General features: G+C 42.9%; 1 protein-coding gene across 1 annotated transcript; it reads right to left on the bottom strand.

Moving 5' to 3' along the window:
- Positions 1-13,974: 13,974 nt before the first annotated feature.
- Positions 13,975-16,414, bottom strand: LOC308509832 (mesoderm induction early response protein 1-like; the record flags this gene model as incomplete). The annotated part of the gene is given in 4 exon segments (XM_081078375.1): positions 13,975-14,025; positions 14,525-14,662; positions 14,668-15,314; positions 16,333-16,414. Coding segments are annotated over 4 exon segments (918 nt in total).
- Between the last annotated feature and the right edge of the window lie 201 nt (positions 16,415-16,615).

Here is a 16,615-nt window from a genome sequence, read left to right as displayed (position 1 = left end):
ACATTTTATTCCTCATGCTACTCCCTTGAATAGCTTGTCGTGTGCTTCTTATGCTCCAGGCACCGGACTAGTTCCTGGAAATGTAATGTGGTCTTTGCTCTCAGGAAGTTGTTTACAGGCTAGAGAGGATATGCATATTAATCAAACAGCCATACAAAGGTGTAAATAATGGGACGGAGAGGTGGTACTATGAGAACATTTAATGGTGGATCAGAGAAGGTCCTTTAAGAAGTCCAATTTAGCTGAGATCTTACGAATGAATAGGAAATAACTGAATGAAGTGAGAAGAAAGCATGTTCCAAGCAGATGGAGGAAAACATGTGCAAAGGTCCTATGGAAGAAAGAAGTATAGTGATATGAGGGCATAAATGATAGCTGATATATTACTCAGGGTCCTTAATTGAAAATAATAGCGATCAATTCTGGCCAATTTTTGCTGAAAAGCAATTTATTCAAAGATTGGGTAGCTTACAGAATGTTTTAGAGTGCTATAGAAGCAAGTTTAGTAGCAATGTCTAAAATAATTCCATGGAGCTTGTGCCATCAAGATAACACTTACACTGGTAACCCTGGTACCATTATTACTGGGCACTGTTGTAACCACTGGAAACCGGACACAGCAATTCCTATTGCCACCACCCTACTTCTTTGTCATTAGTTGCTCAGTAAGATCCACTCCAGTATGTCTGATTGGCAGAGCCTAATTTACATGTCCATACCTTGGTCACAAAGCAGGCTTAGAAAGCAAAGTAGACAATGAGATGCACAGCTTCAAGTTCTGCCTATCAGGAGGAATTCCCTTCTGCGTTGTCCTAAGGCCAGTTATATCATTCCACTGACATGCACAATGGTCTGGAAACGCTAACTGTCTAGGAAACTCCCCATCCGTGGAGGGTAGCATGTCACTGTGACAGGTGTAGGCCCTGGGGAATCTGACCTTCCTCACGACCCTTACACAGGCACAAAGAGCCGGAAGTGCCTGGGAGTTTATGACACCCCCCACCCCTTGGGGCTCCTAGTCAATGACTGGAAAGAGTGTGAAAGCCTAGTTTCCTTGCCTGCAGTTGAGACAAACTCAGAGATAATTTAAATTCCAGACTTCCCAGTGGGATCAGGAAGAGGGTGACACTTCACCTGAAATTGCATCCTGCTTGGTTTCTTTCCCTTTCCTATCATGCTCCCTCTTTCCTTCCCCGTTTCTCCTGGGAGCACTTCCTTAGTATATTACTTACATAGAAATCCTCATTTCAGGGTCTGCTTCCAAAGAACTTGACTTAAGACAGGAGCCATAACTATTGTTGATACAGGAGAGTTGGCATGTCCCTAGGTAGACAGGGAGGTCCCTGGTGGAATAAACAAAGATAGTCATATCCGAAAACTTCAGGTTTTGAAATCATTCCTTCGCTCCAGGATGTAATGTAACAAGGCCTTGAGGTTAATCATAAAATTCATTTTGGCCTGACAAATGGAACAGTTCTGATAGATAAAGACTGGGTTACTTTGCTAATCCCTTTAGGATGGGCAAGCAGAACAAACCTGGTAGACGAATTTCATTAGAAGGCACCAGTTCCCTTCTTCAAACAAGTTCCCTTCTTCAAACAGCTCTCCTTCCCCAAGCAGGTAAGGGAAAGTATAAAAGTAAGAGCTTTTGCCTCAGTCATGGGGTACCCCCCCCATACAAGACCCCCTCCCGCTCGGGAGCTGCAACCTCTTCTCCTGCCTCTAATAAACTATCCTCTTTTTAAAACTTTTTGCCTCTCCCTGGTCTGTGTTTGCATTCTTCGACTTCACGAGACACGATCCCCTCCCGCACTCAGAAACTGCCGGCAGATCCAACATCACCCACATCATTGTGGTGGCTCAGGTCTCTGCTCATCAAAGTGAGATTTTGTTTGTTTGTTTGTTATATACTCAAGGAATAATGAAGTGGACTGTCCACCTATTTCAGTTTTAAGAAACTCATGATCAATGAAAGATCCCTGTGGGTCAAATTGTTCTATTACTTTGGTCCCTATTCAGTAACTACCTTTAATCTTGCCTCTGGGAGTTAAATCCTGCTTTATCTACTCTGGAGTTCCAGCATTGTCATTGAAATCAGGAAATCTATTTCCATTTCAGGTTCTTTTACCAGCATCCTCAATCGGTAGAGCCTAGGCCTTTCTTTTGAAGATGATGGCAATTCTTTCACCAATGTAATTCTCAAGGCCTTGAGGAAGAGAGTGTCTTCTGGGTCCTCTTGGAATACACAGAAGATGGATGAGTGGCATGCCCATGATGAATCCACTTCAGCATTCCTACAACCCCGAGGCATTGGATCCTTCCTCTGTATCCTCCTGCTCAAAGCGTGTGAAGACCAGGAATACTGGCATCACCTGGGAGCTTGTTGGAAATTCAGAATCTTGGACTCTACCCCAGATCTTAGTGAATCAGAATTTTAACAAGACCTCCATGCTATTCACATGCACATTAAAGTTTGAGCGGCACTGACCTACAGTTATGCCAGCAAGTTTCTGGCATCTCAACATCTTGCAGTTAGGCCACCCCTGAGCCCAGGTATCAGTCAACTAATTGAAAACACAGCTAAAATCACTTCCAGCTGCTCAACCTGGCATCCTGAGTTCAGTTTCTGGTACACACAAATAGAAGTAAATTCAGCCTAACCTGAAATTGTATCTCTCCTCTTAGCTACACCCATATTCTGCAAGTTTTTGAAAATAAAAGTTAGCAGTTATCTTGCATATATTTTGCAAGACATCTCCTTCTGGGTTTGTCTTCATAATTACATGTCAAGCCATGCTGGTACTAGAAACTGGAATTTAGTCAAAAGTCTGAAAACAAATCCGATGGCAGAGCTCAGTCACAAGGGGGACGGAATTATGTGGCAAGCTACCTGGCTCAGCCATGATTAGGGGTCCTCAAGAAACACAGGGATAACCTCATCACAAGGGAAAGGAAAAGCTCCTTCTGCTGGGTTTGGGTGCTTCTGAGTCATTCCAATTCTATTATATCCCCCTTTCATCCCAATCCACTGTTTCCTGATTGATACCAAAACTTTTAAATAAGAATGAATGAGGCTGTGAATTAAAACGAGGTTGTAATTCAGCAACCCTTAAGATCGAATTTAGAGTTTAGTTTTGGGGTAGCTCAGCCTTGCAGCCTTAAAAGATGACACATTATTTCCGTAGCCATTATTTCTGTCCATGCCTTGAGCTGACAGTTTAGGACTTAGCTCGTCATTCTCATTGCTTTCAGCACTTCAGTGTTGTTAAGAAGCAACCACCTGACCACCTGGGCCTTGGATTACTTGTGTTTTCCATAACTGTTCTGGGGCAAATGCCATTTAGTCCCCCAAAGCCCTACCTTTAATGGACACTTTGTTCAGCTAATACAGGTAATAATTTAACTACCAGATTAACCACTCCATAATGTGTGGCTCCATAATGTGTGGATTTGCTGGACTTTACTGATTTGATCTTCGACCATACTAGGTAATCAGGTTTGGATTCTCCCTATTATTGTGAAGGTCTATTTCTTGCAACCTCTCCTGGAACCAATTTCTTTATAAGTCAGGGTTTTTATCTCAGGCAAAAGAGGTATATACTTTGGCTAATTTAAGTATAAAAACAATGTATGACAAATATCAGTTCACAAACTCCAAGAAGACAGAAGAAACACAGCCAGGAGGAGCATTCCAAATCCTGCTGTAAACCTGGCCTCGGGCAGCCCCCACTGCTGCTGTCCTGGGGTGCAGCCACTTCTACTAGCTCTGCTGACAAGCCTATTTCTTAGCCATGGCCATTGCTGCTGTGACTGCTTTTTCTCCTCTCTCTAGAGACTGGTCATGACCTCAGCTATGACTTTCATCCTCATCTCAACAGATTCAATCACGCACTATTCCTTTGTGTCGCAAGCTCCAGAGTCATAGTTGAGGTCACGACCCGTGTAGGGGCAACTGATGGCTGGAGTGGAGATCACATGCCTTAGCCACAAGGGACACAGTGAAAGCAAGTTTTCACCTTTACTAGTGGGAACAGGTCTCTGCTGCCCACAAACATTCATTCATGTGGGAAATTCCCCAAAGTGTTCTAATACTGGGTCTACTGCAGCTCATGGGGTTGGGTAGACATCAAGAGGGAGTGGGTGGGATGAGGTTGAAGGGGTAAGCAGGAACTAGACTATTAGAGCCTCAAGGTTTATTTTAAAGATTTGGGTTTTCCCAAAATGAGTGGGATGATTTTTAAAGCGTCTTAAATTGAGACCAGGGTGTCATATGACCACTTTGTGCATTACAGAAAAGATCGCTCTGGAGAACTGATTAGATGGGGTATGAGACGTTGTGGACACACCTGTTGGACTATTTTACTTATTCAGGTGAGAGATGACAGTAGTGGGAGCAATGGTGGTGACAAAAAGGAAGAAGTGAATTCAATAGACTTGATGATTGGATATGGGAGAGTAAGGGAGAAGAAAAGTGTCAAGAATACCTTCAAGTTTTTGTCTCATGTCCCTGGATGGATGGTGGTACTGTTCACTGAGCTAGGGGACACTGTAAATGGTTCAAACTGGGGCAGGGATGTGGATTTTTGTGCACAGTGGGAAGTATTAAAGATCATCTATCTGCTTCTAACTGAGCTGAACTTGAAGTGCCTTTGAGATAGCCAAAAGATGATTTCAAGAAGGCAGTTTGATATATAAATCTGAATCTCAGAGGAAAGGTGTGGGCTGAAAATATGAACTTATAAGCCAATGGTTCATAAGGTGGCATTTGAAAATATGGGTGTTGTGGACTGAGTTATGTCCCCCTACCTCAATGTGACTGTATTTGGAGATAGGACCTTTAAGGAGATAATTAAGATTAAATTAGGTCATAAGGGTAGGGACCTAATCCAATAGGACTGGTGTCCTTATAAGAAGAGGAAGAGATACCAGGGGAGTGGGCATATAGAGGAAAGGCCATGTGTAGACACAGTGAGAAGGCGGCCATCTGCAAGCCAAGGAGAGAGGCGTCTGCAGAAACGAAAGCTGCCTACCCCTTGATCTTGTACTTCCAGCCTCCAGAAATGTAAGAAAACAAATTTCTGTTGTTAAGCCACCAGTCTGTGATATTTTGTCGTGGCAGCCCAACTCACTAATAGAGTAGGTACGAATGAGATCTTCGATGGGAGTGTTTGGGGCAGAACAAAATGGTTCTGGAAATGAATCTGGAGGGATGATTTTAATGGCCAGATTACTTTCTCAGTGTTAGTGTCCCTCTTTTCCTAACAGAACTCCAATTGTATTCTTGTATCTACATTGTCCCTGTGCAGCTGCGTGCCTCCGGAGAGCTTAACGCCACCTTTCATTCCACGTAGGGCCTGATTAGCATAAGGGTAATTGCACTCCTCTTTCCAATGGATGGTTCAAGAGCAACCACGTACCCAATATCTGCCAGTGAGAGATGAGAAAAGACCAGCTGGTAGGCTTCAGGAAGTTTGTCCTTGCTCCCAAGACAGAACCAAAGGAAGAGAGGGTTTCTTTCATTCCTCTGGATGTCTCTAAGTCTAGATGCCTGGCCTCGTACTGCTGCAGCTCGCCTGCTGTCAGTGTAAGTATGAGGACATCACTGCGAGTGACAGACAGAGAGATGCCAGGAACCTGGGGCCTTGAAACATTGCTGAATCTTTGAATCCACTCACCGTGGAAGTCTGTTTTACTTCTGTGCTCCTTGCTGTGTGTGATGACTTCATTTATAACCTGTTTAGCCCATCTATGTTGGGATATATGCTGCTTGTAGCTGGAATCTAGACAGAGGAAGACAAGGCTGCCCATTTATACCAGATCCCACAGCCAAGAAGTGACAGACCCAGGATTTAATTTGGTCTGAAGGCAAAACCCATGTTCCAGGGTGATTGCCCTGCACATAGAAGGAACATTCAAGTTTTTTCTTTTTTTAAGCCATCTCTTGGTAGTTCTAGGATAGGGGATGGCAAGGGCCAGATAGCAAATATTTTAGGCCTTGTGGGCCATATGTTCTTTGTCCCAATTACTCAATTCTGTTGTTGTAGCAAAAGTAGCCAATAGCAGATAATATGTAATATGAGTGGGTGTGACTGTGCTCCAATCAAACTTTATTTACCAAAACATGTGGTAGGTTTACTGGGTTGTATTTTGCAGACCCCTGTTCTAGAGTAAAAGATTGAGGAAAAAAAATCCTGAAATTAGATCCTGTGTTTTACTTATAAGTATCATTATATTGACTGAGTCTGGTTTAAGTGTTTGTTGCAAAATGTGAAATTTCAATACATACCCAAGTCCCATGTTGCATTTTTGAAAAATTTTTATCTACATCCTTTAATAGCAGGATTTGCATCAGGATAATGTGAGTTGATTTCTAAATACTACCGTGTTTCCCCGAAAATAAGACCTAGCCAGACCATCAGTTCTAATGTGTCTTTTGGAGCAAAAATTAATATAATTAATTTTTTATATTAAATAAGACCGGGTCTTATTTTCGGGGAAACACGGTAAATGAGTAAGAACAGTTCACAAAGGGTTATCACCAAGTGCTCTAAGGAATTTGCAAAAGCACCATGGAAAGCTGACTGGATGAGGTGCCTGCCTGAGAATTCTAGGAGAGGACAGCGTCTTTCCCTCTGATTCCCTCTGCTGCTTCCTCCTTGTGCCCCTAGGCAGCCACACTGACAGATACTCTCCATCTAGGAGAGCCTATTATTGCACAGGGCACTGTAGGCGGGGTTTAGGAGTGGGAGTGTGGAAGGGGATTAGGGGTGGGGATCCCTCCCCTGTCTTTTCCCCAGATAATGGTCAATTGATTCTAGACAACCAGAGCTTTTGACTTGTTCTACAGCGATGATCAGCAATTAAATGCTCTTCATTGGGGGCTTGTAAGAGAAACATTTACTACCCCTTTTTATTTTGTTTTGATCCCAGAGCTTGTAACAGTCATTGAAGTGTGTGTCAACGAGGGGCTGGATCAGGGTGTTGTCCAGAGATGGAGAAAGAACAATGGGACTGGAAACTTTCTAAAGAAATAAAGAACAGAACTTAACGACATTGCAGTAGCTGGAGATAGCGAATGTGAAAAATGCTTCCACTTTCTGCACAGTGGACATTCTCAGAGAAGACGTATTTTAGACTGATTCTCCACAGTGGCGTATTTAATATTTCAACTTAGCAGTAATACCATCAAGAGCAGCCAACAACAAGTGCTGTTTTTCTGCTTGCCTTGGCTTGGTCAGTGCATTTGTGCTTGGCCTGACTTAGCCTGGGGAGTGTTTGAGGTCCTGGGTCCTGCTGCAGCTGGCCTCCTGTCACTGCTGGAGAGAAGCCCCCTGGGGCTGCAGGTCTGATTAGAGGGGATCCAAAACACCGTGAAGCCAGCTTAGGCTCCCCACATACTGGGTTAGTTCCCCATCAGTGCAGGTTGGTTCCAGCCATGGGTGTCCTATACTTTTGTCCTATATTCCTGAGGTGACTCAGGAGGAAGGTCATAAGACCGAAAGTGACAAGGATTTTATAGAATGCTTTCTGAAGCCTGTGCTAGAAGAAGATATTTCAAGTGACGAAACAATCACCTGCACATCACAGGTGTTGACAAAGCACAGCCTGCAGGCCTGGAGCAGCCACGAAGTTGAGGGCAAGGCAGGGAGAACAGAGCAGCTGCTTTCCAAGGAGATTCTTAGACAGAGAGTCATAACTTATTCATGCTTCATAAACACACACAGGCATTCAAGTCCCTTAAATACAGTATGCCACTTCACTTCAATGAACAGCAAAGGGGTACCATTTGCAGCCCAAATTCTATCATCTATCGGGGGTTGGGAGAGCTCCTGCAAGGAGGCAGCTGTCAAGGCCAATGCTATAACGACTAATTTGGATACAGGAAATGCTGGCCTCCTCAGCCACAGGAAAGACATTCTGGCCATTTCTGGGTTTTTCTTAACTTGTAGTAACTTACAGTGATAAACCAAAAAGTCTTAGTATCTAAACTTTACATGATAGTTAAGAAGAAATACAAATTAGGAATAGCAAACCTGCTAGAGAAGGCAAAGAAGCAGCAAACTCATTATCGCGTGAATGGGACAAAGGCTGTCGTAACCTAATATGTCTTATTACACCACAGTCAACCTTAGCATAGTGGTGTGTGTGTGTCATAAATCCTCAGTCAATATTATCTGTCACCACTGCCAGCATCACCACTACCTTCCTGAGTTAAGCTGACTCTCTTGCAAATGAGAAGGTTTCCAGACTGTAGATTGAATATATGCATTTTAGTTTCTAACTAAAACATGATAGCAGTCAGAAAAATACAAGGGTCAGTACATTGAGACTTGACATTCAGAACCTGTCCATTCCAAACAGAATGTCCCTGCCTGAAAGGCCACACTCAGAACAAAAGATCATAAGGTGGTTTGGATGATGGCATCTGGCAGAGTGCTGGAAGAATTATTCATTGGCCTTACTATTTTTCATTTAGTGATCTGGAAAGGAGAGTAAGCCACACATATGTATACCCAGAGGTGTGTCAAGCATCAAAGACAACTCAGAAAGAAGAAGTTGAAAATATTTGTCTCCAAGGTGGAAGATGAAATATGATTTGATGGAGAGTGTTGAAATGCCAATCCATGTTAATTTGCATGGGCTTCTGGGTCCCTGGCTTGATAGATTTTACTATAATTTTCAGGCAGGCTAGGATTTTAACTAAAATGGAAAAAGGCTCACTGCACTCACTCAAGTATCTTTATCAACAAGGCACTCACAAGGTTGGAAGACACTGGTGAGGATTTGCAGGGGGTTGGAATAACTTTGCTTGGACATGTCTGTGGTTGTAAGAGTCCCTAGAAATTATTTACCTTAAAACCATTATTTTACAAGAAAAGAAACTGAAGTCTAGGAAGGTGGTAGGATTGCCCACATCCTCCACAGTATGTTAGTGACATAATTCAGCTCTCCCAGCCTTCCCCCAGAACTCCCCTCACTGTCCCATTTTAAGAAAACTTGTGTAAATTAGCTTCAGTTCCTCCAATCTCTCAGTGTTTTTTTTTTCTAGTCCCAGTCTTCAAAGGAGAGATTTTTCAAATGCAGAAAATTTTTGATACACTCATTATATTTCTTGAGCTTTTTATGCTTTGGACATTTACACAGAACAAAATGATCTTCTATCATGAGAAATAATGTCTTTTTCTCCCCCCAGAGTCTTCTCTATACAGAATTCTTGATAGACATTTACCCATAAAGGTAGTTTTCATCACTAAAGGAGACCTCCAGTGTCCATGTCCTGTGAGACCCCGCAGGGGCCTCTAAGCCCAGGCCTCAGTCCCCTGCGTGCCCTCCCTCCTTCTGAAGGAACACCTGGGGCTGGGGGGTCATAGCGCCAGACTGGTCCTTTCTATCATGCATGCTGGGTATTCCATGTCATCCTTCCAGGCTCAATTTCCCCCTTTGCAAAGAGCTGAGCAGGTGGAAGGTTAAGGTTCATTCCAGTCTCACAACTATTGTCCCACATTCACCTTCTTTGGAAGCCAGGTCCTGCTCTTGCAAACTTACTGAACAAGTTCGTGTCAAATAGATTGTGTAGGTGAAAAAAATGTGCTAATGTTTTTTTCCCATTAATAAATTAGACAAGACTCCGGGTCATCGGTCATCTTTCCCCCAAATGCCAATTACTTTAGGAGTAGAGATTTTTGCCTTCTGTTAAACATGTCAGAAATTAAGCTGGAAAGAAATGATACGATTCATACATCAATGAAAGAAAAGTTCACTCATACAGAAGGATGGGAGTGAGAATAACTTAAAATAGGTAGAACACAAACAAACCAGTAACTGCTATTTCTTGCTATGCAGAAAAGAAAAGAAAAAGCTCCAGGTCCTTTTGTATCCCCAACTTTAAGCTCTGTCTTCATTTATAGTGATATTATTAATAATGAGAATGGTTTGGATTTTGTCCATAAGGTAGATCTAAGTGCTTTTCAAATGTCAAACTCTCATCATCATCATCACCATCATCATCACATATGGTCATCTCTGCACCCCATGAGCATGAATCAGGTGCCTTAGTCCATTTGGGCTCCTATAACAAAGTACACAGATTGGGTGGCATATAACAACAGAAATTTATTTCTCCTGGTTCTGGAGTCTGGAAGTCTGAGATCAGGGTGAGGACCTCTTTGGGGTCACAGATATCCATCCTCACATGGTTGGAGGGACTAGGGAGCTCTGGAGAGTCTGTTTTATAAGGGCACTAATCCCAACCGTTGGGATTCATGAGAGCTCCACCTTTGTGACCTAAGCGTCTCCCAAAGGCCCCACCTCCTAGGGCCATCACATTGGGCATTTGGATTTCAACATGTGAATTTTGTGGGAAGACATTCAGACGATAGCAGATAAGGAGAACACTGCTTCTGTGCTTTTTACCTATTCTTGAGTTCCAGGCCAGAGTGGTAGTAATGTGAGCTGTGTATGGCAATGAAATGGACTCTTGGCATGAAAAGTCAAGCCCACAAAGGAGTTCAGAGACCTTTCTTCTGTCCTTGAGGTTTCCTGATCAGCCGGAGTGGGCACAGCTGAGCATACTTGGTGAGGTCAGACCCAATACAAACTAGAACGTCTTCAGTCCTCTCAGAACTCTGCTGTCTCCATCCACCAAACTGGAGTCTTCTTCGGATTCTTGTGGAGAAAACTCTACCCTGTTTCCCCGAAAATAAGACCTAGCCGGACAATCAGCTCTAATGTGTCTTTTGGAGCAAAAATTAATATAAGACCCGGTCTTATTTTACTATAATATAAGACTTGTCTATAATATAATATAATATAATATAATATAATATAATATTATAATATAATATGTCTTATACTAATTTTTGCTCCAAAAGACGCCTTAGAGCTATTGTTCGGCTAGGTCTTATTTTCGGGGAAACATGGTAGCTCCACATGGAATTCTCTGTTTTCCTGACCCCAGTGATTTGGGACTTAAGCACACTCCAAAATGGATAAAGAGAAGTCCCTAGGCTCTGAGAGTAGGGGATTGACTCTATAAGTCGTATCTGAATCAGTTTGGTGGGAGATTTCTAGGATTGTATTTAGTTGGACAAACGTGGGGATCATTTATTAATGTGCCCAGCATTCTTAAAGCTCTCAAAGTTTTGTGGCCTGGCTACATCAGAGAGAGTGGCAGTAGTACTATCAACAATGCCAGGGACCCCATTTATTGAATATTTACTAAGTGCTTGGAACTGTGCTAAGCACTTCATAGTCTTTCTTACTTAATTCATGTAACAGCCCAATGAGGTGGATATTATCCCCATTTTACAGGTGAGGAATTGAACCTCAGAGAGGTCATACAACATGCAAGTGACAAAGCTGGGACAAAAATCAGATTGTCTGACTCTGAAGCTATGTGGTTACTCCTTTCTGCTGCTTCCATGTGTTCTCATTTAGAGATTCAAATCATCCTTGGAAGTCACTGGGAAAGACCCACAGGTAGCAACTCTCTCTCCCCTTAACCTGACCAGCTACTGAGACCATGAGCCTGAGGCAGGCCTAACCTCTGGGGGCCTAGGACAGGCTACTCATGGTAGCCCACATGACCAAATGTCTACATATTTTAAAGTTATAAATCCAGCTAACAAATTATTAAATGAAATATGCTGTTTCTACCTTGAAAAATACACCTTCATAACCCTGCAACTGAATAATATGTATATGGTATAATAAAAATAAATGTTTGGGTTTTGTCCCCAGTTCCTGGCCCAGAGCTCCTAAAAGACTTGGAATTTACTGTCTTTGGTATGCTAAAGAGATGGCTCCTGAGATGGATGGGGGGTACTAGATACTTTCAGATAGAGGCTGGTTGCTGGAAAGATCAGGCCATGATTAGAACATGGAAACTTTTAGCTTCATGCCCCAATTTCCAGGGAGTGGAAGGGAGCGGAAGATTGAGTTCAATTGCCATTGGCTGATGATTGAATCAATCATGTCTAAGCAATGAAAGCTCCATAAAAACCCCTAAATGATGGGGTTCAAGAAGCTTCTGAGATCTTGGATGATGTTCCTGGAGAGAGCATGAATGCTCTGTGACCCTCTCCCTGTACCTGGCCTTGTGTGTCTCTTCCATTTGCTGTTCCTGAGTTGTATCCTTTATCATAAACCTGTGATAGTAAGTAAAGTGCCTTCCTGAGTTTTATGAGTCGTTCTAGTAAATTATTGAACGTGAGAAGAGCGTTGTGGAAATCCCTGAATTAATAACCGGTCAGCCAGAAGTACAGGTGGCCTCTGGGACCTGTGGAACTGAGCCTTTAACTTGTGGGGTCTGTACTAACCCAGGATAGTTAGTGTCAGAATTGAATTGAATTGAATCTGGTTGGTATTGGAGAATTGGTTGTTGGTGTTTGAAAAAACCCACATTTGGTGTCAGAACCTCTTTCCTTCCCCATACTCACCAATGTGTAAACCTATGTCTTTCAAACAACTGTAAGTTGAGTGACTGAGGCACACAATTTTGATTGCATGTGTGATCTGTAGGCCCTGGCAAACCAGGCCCAGGGCTGAGCACCCCCCTTGCCCAGGTTTGAGGTGAGTACAGGCCTCAAGGGACATCAGGGCTAATCCAGCACAAATCTAACTCTATGACTGGAAAACATGACTTAAACAGTATCCTCTTTATAAAAGACAACTTATTGTGAGTTTGGTATGATACATTTAGATGAAGCCGCAGTAAAGCTTTACATTGAGCAATGGTGGTTTAACCTCATTTTTGCTGTAATAATTCAGTGTTAAATTACCACTTGGCATGAAATTATTTATCCCTAAATTCAGGCAGAATGATGGACTATTCTTGTCAGTGTGTTTAAACCCCACTAGGCAACACAAGTTTGAGCTTTTAAGACTTAACAGAAATATGGTTTTGCCTTTGGGAAAATATGTTTGTAACTTTTCACCCATGCAGAAACACCCATTTCCCATTTGAAAAGAGCAGTTCTCCAAATGCAAGTGTGATTTCTGATTTTAAACATTTCAGGTCAAAGACAAAAGATTAAGATCCCTGATATACACAGAGCTTTTACCAGTGAGTAAGATAAAAATGGAAATGCAGTTGGAAAACAGGAAACGACAGAGTCAAAAATTTACCAAAGAAATATAAATGATCAAAATACAATATGAAAAGATACTCAACCTCACTAATAATTTTCAAAACACATATCAACACAACAGATGTTATTTTGTGGGTTATCTTCCTTTTAAAAACCCTATTAGATGGGGCATTGAAAACATGAGGGGAAAAAAAAGACTTCTCCACCTGCAGGAGAAGTATCAATTGGGTAGACTATTTGGGGTCACAAGGGCAGTGGCGTGTTTTCTGTGATAACTGATAATGTTCAAAAACATTGTCTTGCTAACTAACTTCTAGGAATTTATACTAAAGAAACATACCACTGCCCAAACAAGTATGAATGAAGATGCTCTTTGCTATAGTGTTTATTAGGGTGCAAAACTGCAAATTCAAGACTCCCAAGTGCACCCTCTGTTCTGATACCAATTGCAGGTTTGAGGAGCCAAAGACCACCCTTAGATTCAATAATTTGCTTCAAGGATTCACAGAACTCAGCAAATCTACTACACTCACAGTTACATTTATTACAGCAGAAGGACACAGCTTAAAATCAGCCATGGGGAGCAGCACACAGGGCAGGGTCCTGGAGACACTACGCAGTTTCCAGCTGTGTTCTCCTGATGTCTCCTCAGTGGACAGCAAACAGCACCAATTTCTCCTGGCAAGAATATGTGACAATATGCATAGAGTATTGCCAACCAGTGAAGCTGACCTGAACTTTGGTGTCCAGAGTTTTTTATTAGGGCCTTAGTCACATAGATGTAGCTGACCATCTGCATGGCTAACTATAGTCTCCAGCCCCTCCAGATGAGCTGATACTGTGTGACCCAAAGCCCCCCAACCATAAATCACACTGTTAGCAAAGACTATCCAGCATGGCCCAAGGTCCCCAGGAAAACAAAGACATTCTTTTCAAGCTGCAGAGGTAGACAGAAGTTGTGCAAGGTCGGGAACTCAATTAAGTTCACGAACTCATCCTAGAAAAAGTGCTACATACCTCATTGCTGAATATCACTTCAGTCACCTTCAAAGTACTCCCCTTGGGAAGCTATGCACTGATGCCAGTGCACCCTTCAAAGCAATTTTGGAACTCTTTTTCTGGAATGGCCATCAGAGCTGTCATCGTATTACCCTTGATGTCCTGAATGTCATCAAAATGTCTTCCTTTCAGTATTTCCTTTATCTTTGGGTAAAGGAAAAAATCATTGGGTGCCAGATCAGGTGAGTAGGGAGGGTGTTCCAATCCAGTTATTTGTTTACTGGCTAAAAACTCCCTCACAGACAATGCCATGTGAGCTGGTGCATTGTCGTAATGCAAAAGCCATGAATTGTTGGTGAAAAATTCAGGTCAATTTTGTCTAACTTTTTCTTTTTCATTTTTTTTCTTTTTTTCTTTTCTTTTCTTTTTTTTAATACAATCATTTTATCTTCTGGTAAGTACTCAGGGTCCCACAGGAGCTGATCATCATTTTCATATACTTTTTCATTTTCTTTGTATCCACAAACGCCAACTGGAATCTCTGCTTGAAACATGGAGCCCACCATAATCTCCTTTCCCAGCCTTCTGATGGAATATCATCTTCATCTTCTTCAGATTCTTCTTCTATTTCACTATTTGTGTCAAAATATTTACATCGATGTGAGCAACTTATTTCCTGGGCATCTTGAAAAGCCACAGATTGTGATGGATCATCATTGGAAGACTGAGTTTCATCCTCTTGACCTGATGAATCCTTTATATTCTCTTCTTTATTTTCCCCACTATAGCCACTGTTATCATCATTATCAGCATCGTCATTTTCTTCACCTTCTTCCTCCTCCTCCTCCTCCTCCTTATCTTCTTCAGGCAGTCGGATAGCACTGTCATATCCATAAAGGCTGAGAAGTTCATGAATTGGCATGTTGCCTTCCCTTGCAAGATCCTCTATTTCAGAACTGAAGTTTGATTCTCCTTCCATCATTTCTTCTTCTTCTAATGTTCGTTCATCATCAAAACCATGAACCAGCATGTCAGCTGATGGGTCAAATTCATGGTCATCTGATGTTGCCGAACCTCCTGGACTTGAAGACTCAACAGATGGCAGCATCACATCCGTCTTGTCTGCAGTGAACCTCAACCAGCTGGTTCTTAACCACGTCCGAAACTCAGCCAGGCAATGGGAGCATCGAGCCACCACACCACAGCCGCTGCCACTGCTGCCGCCGCCTGAAGAAGCCCCGTTTATCGCCTGCAGCCGGGGAGACTCCTTGTCTAACTTTTTCACGCAGCCTTTTCAGCACTTCCACATAGTAAACTTGGTTAACTGTTTGTCCAGTTGGTACAAACTCATAATGAATAATCCCTCTGATATCAAAACAAAGGTTAGCAACATCATTGCAACAAGTTCTTGAACTTAATTGTCCGACCTCGTGTATTATGGAGGTCTCACAATGCCACACTAGATTAGATTTTGTGCTATACATAAAGAAGGTTCATTGAAGAATCTTAACAAAGGGCTACCAGGAAATAACATGTGCTTTAGACAAAAATTCTGGCAGCATCAGTAATAATGAATTGGAGTGGAATAAACCTGGAGGTTGGGAGGCCATTGTACTTAATCAAAGTTAAAGATGCAAATGAGATGTCCATGCTTATTAATTCCTGTTCTTGGCAACACGGCTCCTCTAGTTTGGCTGGCTCGCGTGCCTGGGGCCTCATCTGGCCACAGGCCTACTTACTCCTGACTTCTCTCTTCTCTCTTCAACTTGGGTGTCTTGAGGCCAAGTTCACCTGAGGCCCAACAATTCCAAGATATGAGTAATGGAGACAGTTTATGATTCTGGGACTTTTGAAAGTTTTGGAGACCTAATCAAGTCTTTGGACAATCAGTATGTGGTGAAGGCCTGTTCTCTTCACAGCACTGGGTGCAGGAGAAAAATGACTCAGGTGACAGAGGCTTGCTTCCCCATGAGCTTATTGGAGAGAGATGGTATGGTCCTATGAAATGAACCTAAAACTCCAGGCATTTCATAAGCTAAATGAGTAGAGCAGATGACACATGCCAGAGCAATTCAAAACACAGGAGCAGATATTTTTGGAAAGAGCTAACAGGTCTCCACCCCTGATTCATCACCCAGTCACTGGAACTAGTCCCACGAGTGACAGATGATGGGGAGGCAAAGCCAGGTGCTGTGGAATGAGCAGGCAGGGGGAGGTGGTACCCTGCAGGCTCAGCTGGGCTCACGGGGCTGTGGTGATGCCTCCTGGCAGTGGCTGAGGCTGCGGGAGGCAGGCAGGAGTGGGCGAGCAGCGGGAACGTCAGTCATGCAGTTCCCTGTCATTATCTGAACTTAAATTCATCTCCACCCACAGAGGCCTGAAATCCCTGGGGAAGCGGCAGGCACAGGAGCTGTTTCCTAGTGAGGGAGGCTGCTGTGTGCCCTGTGAGGTTTCTTGGTGGCTTCACAGCAGCTGATTGATGCACGTGGGCTTAGAAGAATGGAGAAAGAGAGGGGCCAAGGCAGCAG

The sequence above is a fragment of the Rhinolophus hipposideros genome (genome assembly GCF_964194185.1).
Source record: "Rhinolophus hipposideros genome assembly, chromosome: 17".
Classification (NCBI taxonomy): Eukaryota; Metazoa; Chordata; class Mammalia; order Chiroptera; family Rhinolophidae; genus Rhinolophus; species Rhinolophus hipposideros.
Note: the sequence above shows the minus strand (reverse complement) of the source record. Positions and strands in the feature narration are given on the sequence as shown.